We start from the raw sequence: 17,845 nt of genomic DNA, 5'->3' as shown, positions 1-17,845 counted from the left end.
GGAACCCCAAACGCCTTTATTCACCATTAATGGCTATAGCTAAGCCCTAATAAAAAGTTTCTGCAACCAAAAGTGGTGTGAGGGGGGAAAAAAGTGTGCAGGCTTATAGGTCCAAAGCAGTGGTAGTAATTAGCTACCAGTGGAGCAACAGCCTCAGGTTTATTTCAGTGTTTGCAGAAATAAGAGCTGTGATGGATAATCTAGCTGTACATTCCATTCATGGCATATGTATGAGGCTGGCAGCTGGGGTAATCAAAGTGTATTACTTGTGTAGTCTTGTATCCTCAATGAGGATGACATCTGGTAGTGATTAGAGTGGCAGGTTGTAATCTGTTTGTTTCCTGTGGTGCTCAAGGAATGGGGAAAACATTAGATCTTCCTCTGAATTGCTTTATGTGACACATCCAGTGGAAGTTGTCTGCAGTTATGTATATACAAGCTTCTTTTCATACCTTTACACAACCTCCCATCAAGAGCAGGGTGTAACTGTAACAGTATGCTGAGGTGACTTACAACTAACCTTTTGTGGCTGGAATCTAAATTCAAAAGTGCCTTAAACTGCAGTTTTATGGCATTAACTCTGCTTCAAGAAGGGATTTAAAATACGTTTAGCAAATTTAATCCTACCCATTAGTCTAGATCAGTGGTTCCCAAACTTTAACAACCTGTGAACCCCTTTCACTAAAACATCAAGTCTCATGAACCCTCTCTTAAAAATGAATATTTCCAGGGATTTTCTCTTTTACCTGAGTATAAATTATAAAAGCAGTGATCTTGGAAATATAAAATTTGTTTTTGTGACATGTTTATTACACACTATGTATTTATTATTTCTCATTACAGTATTTTTATTGCATTATGAAAATGGCAATGCTCTTCCATAATCTCACATTCGTAGCTTGTATTACTTTGAATGAGCCTGTTATAAGACAAGGCTTCTATGTTTCATCAAGGAGCATCAGATGTGAAACAGCTTGAAGGTGTTTAAGCAGCCAACTCCAAGAGTTCCTCCTACACAAGCATTCAGGTCTTGAGCACTCCAGGCAAACAATGCATGTTACAACAAAGCTTAAACTTGTTCTTCATAATATTAAAAACCATACTAGCTGCCTATTTAATTTTAAAAACAGCAAAAAAAAATCCACTTCCCTTTCCATTTCTTATAAGGATTCTTGAAGGTTAAGTCTCCTCACTATCCCATCCTGCTTGGGGTCCCTAGGGACAGCTCTGTCTGCCATTAGGAAATTTTTCCCACAAACCCCCTGTAACATTTTGTGAACCCCAGGTTGGGACACACTGGTATAGATGAAGATAACTGTTTCTCTGAGGCAGCAATTTCATTTTATAGTCAGAGGGCAGAAATTGCAGGATGAAACTTCACTGTACTATTAACTTTGGGTTTCAATCAAAAAATTACAGCTGTGCTGATGGTTGTCAGCATTTTAACTTCTTCACTAATGCAGTGATAGGCAAGGGGGGAGGGTGGGAGAGAGCGATATCTTCTCTACAGCAAAGAAATAGCTTGGCCAGCTCCTTATCTATCTTCCCCCATACACTCTCAAATTGCTGCCCTAATATCTTCTTACCACTCAGGGACATTTATATTAGGAAATAGCTGCTCTCCCCCACCCCCAAAATACTGCTGGCACTTTCAGCATCATTACCTTAAACACACTGAGAATGTAATAGAAAAGGGTTTCCCACAAACTCTGCTGATGCGAGGGGGGGTTCAGTCCCTAAGGCTCAGTAGGGCCTATTCCTAGATAAATCACGTTGGGCCTTTGCCCAGATATCAGCGTGTGGGCTCGGAGAACCTGATTGACAAGAATAGGGATTATGCTCCCAGAGTCCTGACTTAGGCACCGGAGCAGCCTTTCCGCTGGGAAAGCCGTTCCCTGCCTCCTGGCAGGGTGACTAAGGGCCCATTGCACGGGGAGCTGGGCGGCTCTGTGGGGTGAAACCAGCAGGCTCAAGCTGGGCTCTACTGACCCAGTTTCCTCCTCACGTGTCTGTCCCAGTGGCCCTGTCCCCGGCTCTCATGGGTTCCCCCAGGGGTTGGGCTCTGGGTCACTGTCTGGGGGGGGGGGAGGGGACACTGCCCCGTTCCAGGCCGATCGCACCCGGCAGGGGAGTGAACCCAGGGCAGGCTCGGGGCACTGATCCCGCTCCGCCGGGGGGGGGGGGGGGTCCGTATCCCCTGCGGGGCAGCCGCAGAGCTCGCGCTCCCCCCGGGCTGAGGGGGCCTCTGAGGGCCGGTCCCGTCCCGCTGTACCCGGGCCCCCCCGCGGGGTGGAGTCTCTCTGCCCACCCCCAAGGGTCCCCCCTGGGGACTCCGGCCCCCGGGTAGGACCAAGATGGCGCCCCTTCCGGCTTCCGTGCCATGTGTGCCGTCACTTCCGGTGGGCTGACCCTGGGCGCCCCGACCGGTCGGCTGGCGGAAGTTCCGGTCGGAGAAGCAGGAGAGTGTGTCTAGGAGCCGGGGAGAGAGCGAGAGAGGTGCGGAGCGGGGTGGGGGGGGTCCGGGGGTGGGGAACCGAGCTACTGTGGGGAGGGGGAGACATGGGGAGGGGTCAGTGAGGGGAGGGGACTGAGCTATTGTGGGGAGGGGTCAGTGGGGGAGGGAAACTGAGCTATTGTGGGGAGGGGGAGACATGAAGAGGGGTCAGTGAGGGGGAGGGGAACTGAGCTATTGTGGGGAGGGGGAGACATGGGGAGGGGTCAGTGAGGGGAGGGGAACTGAGCTATTGTGGGAGGGGGAGACATGAGGAGGGGTCAGTGAGGGGAGGGGAACTGAGGTATTGTGGGGAGGGGGAGACAGGTGGAGGGGTCAGTGTGGGGGTGGGGAACTGAGCTATTGTGGGGAGGGGGAGACATGGGGAGGAGTCAGTGAGGGGAGGGGAACTGAGGTATTGTGGGAGGGGTCAGTGGGGGAGGGAAACTGAGCTATTGTGGGGAGGGGGAGACATGAGGAGGGGTCAGTGAAGGGGAGGGGAACTGAACTATTGTGGGAGGGGGAGACATGGGGAGGGGTCAGTGAGGGGAGGGTAACTGAGCTATTGTGGGGAGGGGGAGACATGAGGGAGGGGTTGGGGGGAAATGAGCTATTGTGGGAAGCTGGGGGGGGGAGATATGGGGGAAGGGTCAGTGTGGTGGGGGGTAATGGCCAAAGTATTTGTGGAGGGAGGATGGGCTATAGGGGGAAGGGAGGGAGAGATAGGACCTTGATCTAGTTCGGAGACACACTGAGATGGGAGGGTGATGGCTGGGGCTGACACACCTCTCAGGAGATGGTAATGGGGGTGGGGGGGGAGGCGCCAGGGGAGTTTTGGACTATGGGGTCCGGTGGAAATGGCCCCAAGAATTTCATGAGCCGCACGTGGTGGGATGTGCTATTGAAGCTACTAGAGCTGCTCTGTGAATGAGCTGTGCAATCTGTGTGGGGTATGAGGGTGTTGTGCTATTGGAAATCGGTAGAGGGATGTTGCAATTGACTGTATATGATGATATAGGGAAAGTTGTTGTGTTTGCATGCAGGCTAAGGAAGCACTTGGTGGCTCAGGGTAGGGGAAGTGTAGGGATATGCCATGGGGATCATATCCAGGGAGAGAAGACATGGTAAGCACAGAGGTTGCCAACCTGAGTCAGAATTTGCTTGTGTACATTGCCAAAGCGCCACAGTAATATATCAGCAGCCCCACCCTGCCTGCCAGCCGCCCGCCCATCAGCACCTCCCCTCCCTCCCTGTGCCTCATGCAGGATGCAGGAGGCTCTGGGGAGCGAGGGCACGGCAGGCTCAGGTAGGATGACCAGAGTAAAATATCGCGACGGGGGTGGGGGGTAATAGATACCTATATAAGAAAAAGCCCCCAAAATCGGGACTGTCCCTATAAAATCAGGACATCTGGTCACCCTAGGCTCGGGAAGTGGGTGGGAAGGGACAGGGCCTTGGGGGAAGGGGTGAACTGGGGCCAGGGCCTGTGGCAGAGGCAGGAGTTGAACAGTGAGCACTGGAAAGTTGCCACCTGTAGCTCCAGCCCCGTAGTCAGTGTCTGTGCAAGGAGCCGCTTACTAACCTCTAAAGAGCTGCATGCGGCTCTGGAGCCACAGGTTGGCTACCCGTGATGTAGTACTTGGAATAATGTAGGGAATCTGGGAGCTGGGTCAGTGCAAGGATATTGCAGGAGACAACTCAGAGAAGTTGGTGTAGAATGTATTATTCTGCCAACTGTATGCACTCAAAACACAGCACAAGGTAGCAAGCGCCATAAATGACAGTCAAACAAGAGCGTTGGTCATAACCCAGTAATCAATGAGGAGGCAAGGCAGGAGAGAGAGGTGTGTCTGGATGATATCTGAGAGCAGATACACAGTTGTTCCAAAGCGTAGGAGTGGCAGAGGAGAAGATCCTCTCCTACGTGGAGTGCTCTGTCTGGGGAAAGGCAAAAAAGACTCTGGTATTGATTGGGTAAGAGACCAGAAAAAAGGATGAGAGAGAAACACACTAGGAGCCTTTAGGGAGGTGTTGGGGATCCATTGAGTGGGGGCTGTGTTATAGATTATCCATGTGTGAAGCACTTCTCTGGGTTTTAGCTAGGGAATATGATTATTTTTATTGTATAGTAGAAAGGAGTGGATTAATTAGGAAATTGAATTGCTTTGGATAAAATAAGAACTGATGCAGGTTGTTGCCACAAGCTCAGAGTGAACATCTCCTGGCAAATTCTATTAAGGAGAAAGTAAGGTTAAAAGTCATGGGGCCAAATTCTCCCTTGGTGTAATTCTGTTGACTTTGATGGAGTCACGTGAAGGATGAATTTGGCTCAGTAGGTTTTAAAACTGCAGGCTCTGATTACCTTATATTTTTGTCTTTTGTGACACTGAGACCTCTGTAGTTGAGTGAATCCAGGGCTTACACTCAACTTGATGGCATTTCTCTGACTGCATCTGACATGATAACTTCTTAAAACCATATCTGATCAATTCCAAACTTTCAGGGAATGTTTTAGGTATCAATGGGCCGAACTCTGCTAATTTTGGTGAGGATCAGAAAGCCAGAAAAGCCTGATTTCCACCAAAATCCAGCCTACAGACGGCCCATTTGGTGCTGTAGGCAGGGCAAACTCTCTGGTGTCTTCTGCTGCTGCCCACACACATCACAGGCAGCTGCTTGCATTTCATTGGCAGTGTAAGCTGAGCTGTGCACCCATTCAGCCCTCCTGAGCCTGGACCCTCACCCCTCAGCTCTGTCCAGTTCCCCGGCCCCAGGCACCTCACCCCCAACTCTAGCCAGTTCTCTCCCTCCCCGAGCTGGGCCCCTCATCCTCCAATTCTGGCAACCCACGTCCCCTACCCTGCTTGCCAGCCTTCACTTACACTTAAGTTGGCTAACACACAGAGTTTGGCCTACTTGAGCAATGAAATGCGCAGCTCTCTAATTAATAATAATAATTAATGCATTTATCTTTGTTACAGATAAAACACGAGACTTTTAGAAAGGAAAAACTATTCAAAATTTCATTTACTTTTCAAGATTTATGCTATTTATCCCCCTCGCCCCGCCCCAGCTACTTACCCCAAAGTTGGACTTTGAAAATAGACGGGTCAGTTTCTCCTTTTATTTCTAGGCTGGTTTTCTCTCAGGTCTCATGTAGGAGCATAATATGCCAATGACTGAGTGATGGCTACTCCAAGGGGCTGCTTAAATTTAAGCAAAAAGCCACATTAATTGAAATTTCTCAAATCTTGCAAAGATTTCTTTTAACATTTGTTTTTTTTAATTTACTTTTGATTGTTTTGCATAAAACACGTTTTGGGGCCTGACAGAGTGTCCCTTTAACGTCTTGTTTTTGTGGATGCTTCTGCACTAACTGTGAGGCTTAATTGCTCAAACGTTGGGGCAGTGGGCTATTTTTATGGCATTTCTGACCCCCCCGAAACCATAGAGCATTGGAGAGCTTAGGAGAAAGCTCCCAGGAGGTTCCCAGCTCAGAGAGGGTTAAATATCCTGGGGGCTTCTCTGAACTGCCATACCATCTGTTAGCCCCTCACAGCCTGTGTGAGCAGAGTAGGGGGGGGGTGGGATTGGGGAATCAGTCCCTATCCAATATAGGGAGCACATTTTAACTAATCTATGCATCTGTCTTAGGTTCTTGTAGGACCCCCATTTTCATAGCATCTGAGTGCCTCGCGTTCTTGAATGTACTCAACTAGTGGCTATTCTCAGGACAGGATAGGCTATACTGGACAGTGAGACTCGGCTCTTTGTCATCTTCTACCTTTCTGGCAAGTGCTGTTCCTCCCCGCTGGTTTCTCTGAACATGGGAAAGGGAGTAATATGTGGGTTCAGTCTCTGTGGCTGGTCATGTGGCATTTGGGTGCCAGATCTGATGAGCTCCTTCTTCTAATATTTTATTAGAGTCTGAAAACATGACTGTCCGTTGGCTCGTGAAATGAGTTTGGTGGATCTGGGTTTAGTTTTCGTTGGGCAGGTTTCCACATCATCAAAATCACTGGCACGGTTGGCGGTGACTGGCACCCATCTGGGCAGTTTCAGCAGAGAGGGCAAGAACTTTACTGGGCCATGGAGATGGAGCTCCCTCCAGGCTATAGCTAAGAGACGCTGGTGGGACAATGCGGGGAAGTGCCCTGTGCCCACGCTGCACCCGTTCTGTGGCTGGATACGATATCAATGTCCGGGATTGGCAATAGCTGGCACCGTCCACAAGCTGTAAACTTGCTTGGTGAGGTTAAATGTGCCGGCAGTGTTTGCCTGCTCTTTGAGGTGAGCGTGATGGTGATTGTATTAATAGATGCAAAGAAGATTTTGCAGGTGATGTAGCTGTAATACCAGCAGATGAATGTTGCTTGTTTTCTATCCAGCTGGGTCTGTGGGCGTAGCTGGTAACAAAGGGCTGTCTGGTTTATTAGCGTTGTAAAATGTGTGTCACTGATCTGTTTGAAAAGCTGAGGGCTGCAGGCAGAGCTTGCCTTTGAGACCTCCTCAGCATGGCTCCCATGACAGCCAGGGAGGTATGCTGAGCCAGAACTGGCCCTTGGCTCCTCCAGTCCCTGCATTGTTACCAGTGAGATCAATAACCTTGACCTTAAGGTGCAATGAACAGAAGCAAGAGTCAATTTGCACCATCCAATCAGCCGCCCATAAGTGGGAAACATTCACTGATTTCTGACTCCCAAGCCGCCAGGCTTGAGCTGAATCTGTTCTGTTGCAATGAAATATAATTGGATGATGCTCCCAGAGATGCCCTCCCTGCAGAGCCTCCCAAGGCCCTTTGGAAGGTGCTGCGCAGAGCCCTGGTCTGGGCAGGAAGGGAGACACAAACCCTTGCCATGAGCTGACAGGCAGTGATCGGCAGACACAGAGTTTGGGGATTATTAAGGTTGCAGCTATTGGTGAGATGTCCTCAAGGGAGAATAGAGATGATGAAGCCCAGGACCTGCTTCCTATCCTCACTTCCAACACTCCCCCGCCCACCCCAAAAGCGTAATTCAGAAGTGCTGTTTGCTGCTTCCTGGCTTTGCAATTCATTACGTGCACGTTCCCCTCTGTATGAAGAGGCAGGAGCTTTGAAACTAGTTCAATATGAGCTTTCTTGCCTTTCCTGAGCTAAGCCTGGAGTTCTGCTCCACGTCACCCTCTCTGAGCATCACTGGGGCGATGCATTTTGGGCTGTCCGCTCAGGTCAATCTAAACCCTGAGTTGGTTTAGTTTGGGGACCTGTAAGCGATCTCCTGACTGCTGACACTGCAGTGTGTTAGTCAATATGTGACCGGCATGCGTGACGTTCGTGTCTTGGGCGGCACATATGTGCAGGGTTCATTAGGATGGCGATTGCAAAGTTCACTTCCTTTTTTGTGCGTGTTTATTTCTTGTGAAAGCTGCCCAGTTGAGAGCCCCGGAGACGAGATCCCTGTTAGTCCAGGCAGGTACAAGCTTCTCCAGTGTCCCACAATGTGTCTCACCCCCATCCTGAAGGGAGCAGCCTTAGAGGAGGAGAAGAATGTTGGTTCCATGGCCCATTACGAACTGAACTGAGCCCTTCAACTCCTGTTCCACGCAGGCCTCAGTGGGCAGCCATCAGATGGCAGCAGCTTCCAGGCACCACCGTGCTGAGCTGGCTTTGAGCTGGTGTTAATCGGTCGGTACCAGCCCCATCTGACCGCCAGCCCCTCAGACTGGAGCTGGGATTTGCAACTTGATTTTGTCTCTCTTCCCTACAGGTGCCAGCTGTTGGAGTTCCTTTCAGTGTATGTGTGGTAACAACATGTCTGTCCCCCTCCTTGCTGATGCGGTGACTGTTTCAGGGGCAGAACGGGAGACTGCAGCGGTAAGGCTGGTCTCTGCTCTGTCCATCTGCTGTAGCCTTGGCTGATTAGGGAATTAACTGGCCTTTTTCTTTCCCACTGTCGTTATGAAATGCAAAGGGGACGCTGTCCTGTAGCTCAAGCCCATCTTGAGATAGTGATGCGCTCGAAGGGGCAGCCTCCCTCGGGTTCAGAGTGTCTTCATCTCTTGAAATTAAAAACGCACACTGCTGTTTGTGTAGGAGCTGCACAAAACCAGTGTGTTCTCTTGTACCTGCTGGGAACAAGGAGCTCGCCCTGCTTCGCTGAGTGGTGCTGGCCGTATTGGTGTTGCTGCAGCACTAGCAAGGAAGTAAACGAAACAGCCTTATTTCCCTTCTTGGAAGAGGAAGCTGCCAGTTTGACAGCCCTGGAGCTGAAATCCTCTGTGAGCCACCCAGTCCCCAGCGAGAGAGCCTTGCCAATTTCAGGTGTCACTAGGAACTGGGGTGAGGGGTTGGAGCCATGTTTCCTCAGTGGAAAAGGATAAAACTGGAGGAGGAGGAGCTCTAAGAGTGGATTAGTGATTCCTGATGTTTATAAATGCCCACCGCTATCTAAAAGCTAACAGTGAATAAAGAGTGGGGTCACGGAGGTTTTCAGAGGCACAGAGTGCAGTTAAATGCCCAACTCCTGGAAGGTCAATGGGAGTTGGGCGCTTCACTCCCATTTGTGCTTTCAGAATCTTCCCTGCAAAGTTCCAAAGGCAAACCCTTCATGGGCGCCTTTAAAGAGAACCCTTTTGTTTCCCCAAAGCCAGCTGTTTAGAATGGGTCCTGCTGCAGAATCAGAAGTAGCTGGAATCTCCGGGGGCCCAGGCAGGGTCGCCTCCCGAGAGCACGCGTTGCTAGAGGGCTGTCTAGTCTAGTTTTAAAAATCGCAAGTGATGAGATTTCTGCCCCTTCCTTAGGGAGAATGTAAATCGCTGGGGAGCACCAGCCCACTCCTCAAACCTGCGCTCTCCAGAATGATCAGGTAGGCACATTAGTGACAGGTTCAACAGCCCTGGTCTCGGCTGTTTAACCACGAAGACAGCTCGAGATAGCCAGTGCCCATGGGTAAGATGGTGATAAATACATCCTACAACAGTAAATCTGTGTGTCTGTCCCAACTCAGTGCATCGTTCTCAGACGGTCTAGATAATACTTAGTCCTGCCATGAGTGCAGGGGACCAGATTAGATGACCTCTCGAGGTCTCTTCCAGTCCTATGATTCTCTAGGGCACAGGGACATGTCATTAGCTTGGGTAATTTCTGCTCAGTGTGTTGCATCTGCTTTTGTTTGTGACTGAATGGCCCTGCACAATGCCCCACATGGCTGCTTTTTAAATCCCAGACCTGCCTCACCACGTGTTCACCAGCTGTTATGCTGGCTAATACCTTCGTTTTCTCCTTAATTTAACAGGTCATTTTTTTACATGGGCTCGGAGACACAGGGTGAGTATTTCTGGAGCACTGGCCCTTTTGTTGTCTGGCTGTCAAGTGGTACTCGGAGAATCCATGCTGCCTGCTTTCACTAGGATTTGAAAAGTGCATTGTTTGGTAGCAGCACAGAGCAGAGATCAGGCAGATAAGCCTGTTGGATCTGTGTTATTTAAATACATGGAAATTGCTTCACTGCCTGTCTGGCAAGGGGCATGGTATTGCTCCTTCCCAGATGGAGAAGGGATGGTAATAGCCTAGTGAGTGCAGCAAGTTATGATCCCGTGACCCTAGTGTGGGCATCTCTGGCCAACAGCTGTCCGGATTTCAGCTTTAATATTTGTGATTTCCAGCCGCCTCACAACATTCTGCTCTCCTGGCAGGAGGATTTTTTTGAAGGCTAGTAAAGTATAATTGTTTTTCCGTTACCCTGGGTAGGGGGCGGGAGTAAATTCTATGCCTAGGTAGCTGCTTTATCATTCATTGTGTGAGGCTGATTTAAGGTAACCGAAGGCTGCTGCATACACAGAGCCCATCTCTGCAGAACGCCTTCCTCTCCGATATCAACGCCTCCATTACTAGCCGTTAAGCTTTGTGTGGCTGTTTGCTCTGGGTCTCTCTGCCTAGCCGTACAAGAGACGGGCGGCTTTGTGCTGCCGGGGTTGATGCATCATGGTGCTTAGGCAAGGAGATTGATGGTGTGGCCAGGCTCTTCATGGACTACTGCCAGTGCACTGAGCAGAATGGATTGGGATCCCTGCTCCTGAGGTGGACAGGAGGGTACCCAGCCTGGCTCTATAGGGATGACATGGCGGTGATGGAGTGGGGGTGCCAGTATACGGGGCGGTACCTTGCCTCACAGTTTGTAGCATGCAAGGCTTGAACTCTCTCTTTTCTCCCCTGTTAGGCACAGCTGGGCTGAGGCGTTCTCCTCCATCCGACTCCCATATGTGAAATATATCTGCCCTCACGCGTAAGTATCACCTCTGCCCCTGATCGGAGGGAATTCTGAAACAGTCTGCTAGTTAGTGGGGGGAGAATATCTCACCAGGTAGTCACTGTCCTGAATGGAAATTAGCATTGGAGCCTGTCCCGCTCTGCTGCTCCCAGGCAGGGCTCGCCCCTCCCACTCTGAGCTGGCTGGGATGGGTGGTGCTCTCACAGGATGTGCTCCTGCCAGCTCCTGTTCTGGTCGGGGGGCAGAGCTGGTGGGCTGTAGTGTTGTTCCTTTCCTTTGCCCCATCATCTCTTCCCACTTCCCCTCTTTGCTGTGGACCTTTCCCCTAGAGTTCCAGCAGGGGGGACTTGTCTTTCCCCTAGTAGATGAGTGATGGTGAAGCTTTCAGGGGGCGCTGACTGCAGGATGGGCGGCCGAGTTGGACACATGGCACCCAAACCTTGTGTGATGGATCCATGGCCACAGGCAGTGGTCACCAGTTAAGCCTCATGCATACAGAGCTAAAGGAGAATTGGTGTCAGCTGTGCTGGGATTAGGGCTCATAGCCTCTGTAGGCTGCAGCCACTTGAGGGCAACATGACCTCTGTCCCTGGAGTAAGCCCGACGGTGAATCCGGCAGAGGGTGAAGTATGCACGCGCTAGCCAGTGCCTGTGATGTGACAAGTCAGCGTCCCACTGGAGCGCAAGGCGCACTCTCCTCAGCTGGGCACTTGGGAAGGAGGAACAAGGGATTCTAAAACAGCCAAGGAAAACGTCTTCCCAGCTCTGCAGGCAGCTGACTGCCTTCCCCTCCAGAGTCCAGGAATGGCCCCCAGTCTCTGCTCGAGAGGCAGATAGTTGGCTTCCAGGCACAGCTGTGTAATGAGTGAGATGCTGCTACCCAGGGTCTGATTTCCTAGCTGTTCCCTGTGACTGCACTGAGCAGCCAGAAGCACAGGGAGCATCGACCTCAGGTCCCTTCTCTGAGCAGGCCAGGTCAATATAAAGCAGTAGTGCCTGACGTACCCTGCGAGGCCCTAGCACTGATGCCTCAGCAGCTTCTGTTTGGTTAGCAACACAAATGTGCACTCACCCATCCCGGGGAAGCACCGGAGCAGCGTCCTAGTGAGCAGAGACCCTCCGTTCCTGGGCGTCCCATCCTAACGGGACAGGAGCGAGCAGTTGCTGCCCTGTCAGCATCTCCCCAGCGCAGCAGCAGAAAAACAAAGGCAAGAGTAGAGCCAGTCCCCAAATGTCGGGTCCCTGGATGGGCTGCTAGGCAACAGCACACAACACTGCCTGCTCCAGGAGGGAAGCTGGATGTGCGGGACCTCTGCACATGTAACCAGGCCAGTGTTAGCCGGGCCGAGAGCCTAAGGGCAGCTGGGGAGTTAGCAGCTGGGGAAGGGGTAGGCAGTGAGGATTGGACATATGTTAAGAAGGGGAGGATCCCAGCCGGACATGGGGGTGCTGCACGTGGAGGGCGGGGAGGGAAACAGTTTGCTGTTCAGCCCCAGCAGGGTGGTTCCCCAGGCCCACCTGGACGGGGCAGGGGGGGATCCATGCAAATTCTGCCCCGGTTCCCTGGGTTCTCTGGCCCCTGGCGGAGGTGAGCGAGGGCCAGTCACGCCGAGCCATAGGCAGCGAGTGTTGTCTGAGCCAGCGATACTCTAAGGGACTCTAGCTAAACCTTGTTCCGCCCAGGTGAGCCTCCAGCTGAGGGCAGGATGTACCACTAGGGGGCGCGTCATGCTGCTTCATTCACTTGCTGCTGCCAATTTGCTAGTCCGTAAGGTGCCACAAGTCCTCCTGTTCCTTTTGCGGATACAGACTAACCCGGCTGCTACTCTGAGACCTGTCACAGATTAGTCTCTTTGGTGCAGGGCTGGAAGCCTGCTGGCCAAAGTGCCCTCTCTGGGGCTGGATCCCTCGGGCGATAGGTCCAGGATCACTTTTCCTGCTGCAGGTCCCACCTGGGCTGTTTCACTTGCCTTAATCTCTCTTTCTCTGCAGGCCCAGGATTCCTGTAACCCTCAACATGAAGATGGTGATGCCCTCCTGGTCAGTTCGTGGGGCTGCTGGCGGGGTTTGGGGGGAGGGGATGGCTTGTGTTACGGAGGGAGCCTGAGGTAGTGGCAGGTGGAATCAAGGGTCTTTCTCCAGCCACCCGTGGAGGAGAGGGAAAGGTGGGTAGGGAGATAGCTGGAGCCCCCCCCCAGGGGAGAGGGGGTGGGTGTATCTGGTCCTGAGACTCCCCTGTGCCATGGACACTGGGAGAGTGAGGAGGGGGCTGATCTCACTTGCGTTCCCTCCCAGGTTCGATCTGATGGGGCTGAGTCCGGACGCGCCTGAGGATGAAGCTGGAATCAAGAAAGCAGCTGAAAACCGTAAGAGGAGTGGGGGTGCAGCCACTTGGGCTGAGGGCCTTTCCCCAGCCTCTGTCTAGCCCTGTCTTCATCCCTTTTCCACCCGACTCACCACGGCCTCTCGTTCTCTGGAGGGGAGCAGGATCTGTCCTCGCTTCTGCCTTTGCCTCTGCTCCTCCCGTCCCTTCCCTTGTCCCTCATCTCAGACTTCCTGTGCCCTGTGGAGAACACGCCTGGGGCCTTGCCCTGATTCTGCCCTGCGCAGATCCCAGCTCCGGTGTGACACTGTAGGACCCCCAGGCCATCCTGAGCTGACCCACCTCTCTCTGGCTTCTTCCAGTGAAAGCAGTTATTGAGCATGAGATCAAGAATGGCATCCCACCCAACCGCATCATCCTCGGGGGCTTCTCGCAGGTAAGCACTGATGGTACAGGCTGGGGCCGGGGACTCGCGTCCAGCCTGCTGTCCAACAGGAACAGCAGCATTGCCTGGCTCCAGCTCCCTGGCCGTGTTGGTGCAGGGGGATGGCTGGGTTACACTCCGTGGCTTTCTCAGCTTCATTCCCAAGCAGGGGGACCTTGTCCTCCCGGGGCGGTTTGTGCATGTGGTTATACACCGGGGGGCAGTGCCCCTGGCTGGGAGGGGGTGGTGTCCCTTGCACTGGGAAGGGGTCGCTCCCATCTTGGGGTTGGACTCCGCTGGGCTTGCAGCTCCAGGCAGCAGCTCTACTGCATGGTCCTGTGCTTGGTATGTTCCAGGGCGGTGCCCTATCGCTCTACACGGCGCTCACCTCCCAATACCAGCTGGCTGGTATCGTGGCTCTCAGCTGCTGGCTCCCGCTACACAAGGCCTTCCCTCAGGTACCGGCAATCTGTCTGTCTGCCTGCTATTTGCTAAGGCACCGTGTGGGGTGGGAGTAGATCAGGGGGCGGATGGGGATGGAGGGGGCTTTGCTGCTGCCGATCACAGAACCTTCTTACTCAGCAAACCCCACCTGGGACTGCGGACAGCAAGCACCCGGTGGAATCGGTGGCACTGGGGGTGATGGCACAGGTCGGCAGGACACTGCATTGATCGCTCATCTGCTCCCCAGCAAGGCATCCCGCCATGCCCTGGCACCACTAAGCCCTCTTCTTTGTGCTGCAGGCAGCGAGCAACGGCGTGAACAAGGATATCGCCATCCTGCAGTGTCACGGGGAGATGGACCCCATGATCCCTGTCCGCTTCGGAGCCCTCACCGCCGAGAAGCTGAAATCCGTCGTCACCCCCACCAAGGTTCAATTCAAAACCTACCCTGGAATGATGCACAGCTCCTGCCCTCAGGTCAGTCAGCTGCAGGCGCAGAGGGCGTCTGGGTATCGCGCCTGAGCCTGCAGGCCGCACTGGAGTCTCATTACGTGGAGCAGGTTGTGCCCATCTACAGGTCCCAGCATGCAGTGCCCGGGTGGGATCCACTCAGCGGGCTGCTTGGTTCGTGGTGGTGCATTGCCGGCTGGGATCTGTACTATGTGAAGGCTGCATCTCCCTCTTGAAGAAGAGGGTGGCTGGGGCTGCAGTTTCGCTGCCACGGCTCTGGGTCACGAGTCCGGGGTGAGCGCAATGGCCTTTGCAATGAGGCCTGGCGTGGGGGAGGGTGGCTATGGGCCCCGAACTTCCCTGGCCCCAGGAGGGGGGAGATGGTCCCAGCTAAGGGCGTAGAAGCCTAGATTTGACGGAACCTGGGGAGCACCAGCCCCTACTTCTAGCTTGGGGGTTGTTCCCTCATTCAGGTTGGGGGCTTGCGCTGCCCAAGGAGCACCCAGCTCAGGGGACTGTCTGCAATGGCAGCGTCTGCCCTCGGGCTGTTGAAAAGCTGGATCCAAGGCACCCCCCTGCAGTGTCCTCCCAGCCCTAGGCCCTGCCCCTGCGGGACACTCCCCTGCGGGCACCGGGGCAGCCCCCGTGTGTGATGGGCTCTCGTGGTCTGTGTCCAGGAGATGATGGCGGTGAAGGAATTCATTGAGAAGCTGCTGCCCCGGATCTAAGCGGAGCCACTCGAGACTGTCGCAGGGAAAGGACGCGAGGTCACCACCGCTGATCTTTCCCACTGATCCTGTCTGCTGCAAACGGAAGCCATGGCAACCAACCTCAACTCCAGTTGTTTTCCCTCCCTTCAGTCCTTCCCTCTCCTGTCTCTTCTGCACCACGGGCCCTCAGGTGTGCGGGGTGTTGCTCCCCGGTGCTCCCTGAGTTGAGAGTGGAGCTGTTTAAGGTAGAGACTGTCCCAAGTCCAGTGTGGCCTTATCTCTCGTTTTTCCCTTGAGGATTTCGATCCCCTTGATTTTCCTGTATCCGACCCGGCTGTGGAGGTGGGCTCAGCACTAACTCAGGCTGATTTCCATGGTCTTGTCTCTCCTGTTGCAGTATTAGCAGGGAGTCCCTCCCCTGGAAAGCAGGAGATGTCTGGGATCGGGGGGGGGGGGGGGGGCTGCTGGCCCATGCTCCCCTGGGCTTGAGCTCGAGAGCTTTGCAAAGCTACCTAGAAAGGCCCGATGACCCCACTGTGTGGCCCAGTGGGGTCATGGCCTCTAGGCAGCTGCACAGTCCTTTGGTCTCCATGGTGGGACGATTCAGAGGTTTTTAAAACAAATCAGCCTCTGGAACCTGAGCCTCCGGGGGGCCCAGCTCAGGGGCCGTTGGGCCAGAGAGCGCTACACTGGGACTGTACCTTAAACTCTGCTCCCTCTCCCAGCAGCACAGCTGAGGGAGCTGGCAGCACACGTGGGTTGGAAGGTAGCCACCTACGCCCACCCCGCCTCCTGCCATGCGCTCTGTTACACGCACCCCCAACAGGAAGGCAGCCATGCCCATGGGCTCCACACTGCGTCTGATTGTGTCTCTGCTGCCAGGGCGCAGTGGCTCAGCCGTTCTAGAGATAATCGAGGGATTTCCTTCTCCTCCTGTTGCTTTTTACAATCTTCTCCGTTCTGTGCTGGGGCATCCCCGCACGTCTCTCCTCTCATCGCCGCACTGTCAGAAGCTAGGCAAGGAGGCAAAGACAAATCACTGCAGTTTACAGCCAGCTTCCTAGTGTATTTCCCCTGAGCTCTGCCCTGGGTGCCGGCCCAGTCAGGAGCGTCTCTTGCTGCTACTTCTTCCTCTCACAGCAGGGTCAGGTCAGGTGGAAGGACAGAAGGAAAAGCTCCAGCTGATGCTCTTGTCCTGGGCTGGGATCGATGCAGGCAGGAGCCTCGTTCTCAGCCTTGTCGTCATTCTCACCAGCAGGTCAGCTCAGCTGTCTCATCGGCAAATGCTGGAGAGCTTTTTCCCACTGCCCTGGGGGCTGCCGGTCCCAGAGCCCCCCTTGGGGCCAGTCGCTGCTATGCCCATATAGCCCTGAGGGCTCTGCACGCTTGCCCATAGGCACCAGCCTGCTGGCGGCAGGCGGGGATCGTCCCAGCAGGGAAGGCGAGAGCATCCCTAAGAGCTGGGGGCAGAATCGCCTTCATGAAGTCACCTGAGCCTGCCTTTGCCACAGGGGCCTTGCCCCTCTCCACGGAAGGCTGGGTCCTTCCTGCCCTGTTCAGCTGAGCCCCTACTGCTGGCACAGGGATAGGGGGAGGTGGCATCCGGTGCTGGCTGATGTATCTTGGCAGGCAGAGCAGCACCCTGCAGCCTAGAGGACCTGTTCTCTCTTCCCTCCTGCACCCCCTTGCAGCTGAGGGCCGGCCTCTCCCTGAACAGGCCCAGGGGGTTTGCTGTTGAGCAGCACAGGCCTGCTCCCCCCATGGACTCAGCCTGCTGCATTATTAGCCCCTTCTGGGCTGGAGCATAAGTGGGGCCTGGAAATCAAGCTGTAAATGTCTTGTAAAGAAACCTTTTAGGCTAAGGGCTGAATTCCTTATTCCTCCCGCAGTCGCTGTCTCCATCAGCTGAGCCAGGCCTCCCACCCCCCCAGCATAGACTTAGCCAGGGCTAGGACTGCAGGTGGGGGCAGGGCTGGCTGTTCCTAGCTGCAGCCGGGCTCTCCCTGCAGCCCTAGCAGGAGCAGGGAAGACAGCAACTCACTCAGGCCCAGCCTAAATGGGACCTGCCCCACCCCAGGGGGGGGAAAGAGCAGGTGAGGGATGGTGCTGGTGGCTGGGGTGCAGCTTCCCAGAGGCAGGAGAAAAAGGGGCTGGACCACGGTCCATGGATGCAGCCGTGTCCAGCGCTGCACAAAGCAATAACCCTCTCGAGCGCCTCACAATCAGGTTGGACCCATTTTTTAAAGGGTTTACTTATGTCGCTGCTCGCATGGAGGGGAGAGGCGGGACTAGCTCGTCTCATTTTGGACACAGCCCTTCTGTTCCTCCTCCTCGGGTCTGCTTAAAGCTGCCCCTCCCTGGGCTGAGGGGAATGCAGCTCCTGGGAGTTTAAATTAAGGCTGGCAGCTCCACCTGAGCTATGTGACTGTGAATTGGAACATTCTGCATCTTAGCTGGCTGGGGGCCTGGCCTCATGTTCATTCTTATGTATGAAAGTAGGGGCCTGTTCTCAGCGCATTCCCCGGAGCTGCTCTCTACCTGTGTAAGCAGCAACTTCCTCTGGGCTGGGGGCTGCTGAGGCCACAGGGAGAGAGAGAGAGAAAGAAGCTTCTGTCCATTCCTGAAAATGGCTTTTAGTTCTCTGTCTTCCTTGGGGAGGGTTTGTGTTCCACACCCTTGGACGTGAGATTAAAGAAAACATAAACCTCTCCCACGCTGTTGAGCCAGTCTCTTTAATGCAGCGAGATACTGGGG

General features: G+C 53.8%; 1 protein-coding gene across 4 annotated transcripts; it reads left to right on the top strand.

The window, feature by feature from the left end:
- The first annotated feature begins 2,350 nt into the window (after positions 1-2,350).
- Positions 2,351-17,799, top strand: LYPLA2 (lysophospholipase 2). 4 transcript variants are annotated; one of them, XM_039511871.1, is made up of 10 exons: positions 2,351-2,496; positions 8,239-8,345; positions 9,766-9,797; positions 10,690-10,755; positions 12,733-12,780; positions 13,036-13,106; positions 13,426-13,499; positions 13,844-13,945; positions 14,232-14,408; positions 15,059-17,799. In XM_039511871.1, exons 2-10 carry the CDS (start codon positions 8,268-8,270, stop codon positions 15,107-15,109), a joined length of 699 nt encoding a protein of 232 aa, XP_039367805.1. In that variant the 5' UTR covers positions 2,351-2,496; positions 8,239-8,267; the 3' UTR covers positions 15,110-17,799. The 4 variants fall into 4 exon arrangements, with proteins under 4 accessions (XP_039367805.1, XP_039367804.1, XP_039367806.1 ...); XM_039511870.1 differs by lacking the exon at positions 2,351-2,496 and adding an exon at positions 3,350-3,615; XM_039511872.1 differs by lacking the exon at positions 2,351-2,496 and adding an exon at positions 7,897-8,156.
- The last annotated feature ends 46 nt before the right edge of the window (positions 17,800-17,845 follow it).

The sequence above is a fragment of the Mauremys reevesii genome, linkage group 23, assembly GCF_016161935.1.
Source record: "Mauremys reevesii isolate NIE-2019 linkage group 23, ASM1616193v1, whole genome shotgun sequence".
Classification (NCBI taxonomy): domain Eukaryota; kingdom Metazoa; phylum Chordata; order Testudines; family Geoemydidae; genus Mauremys; species Mauremys reevesii.
Note: the sequence above shows the minus strand (reverse complement) of the source record. Positions and strands in the feature narration are given on the sequence as shown.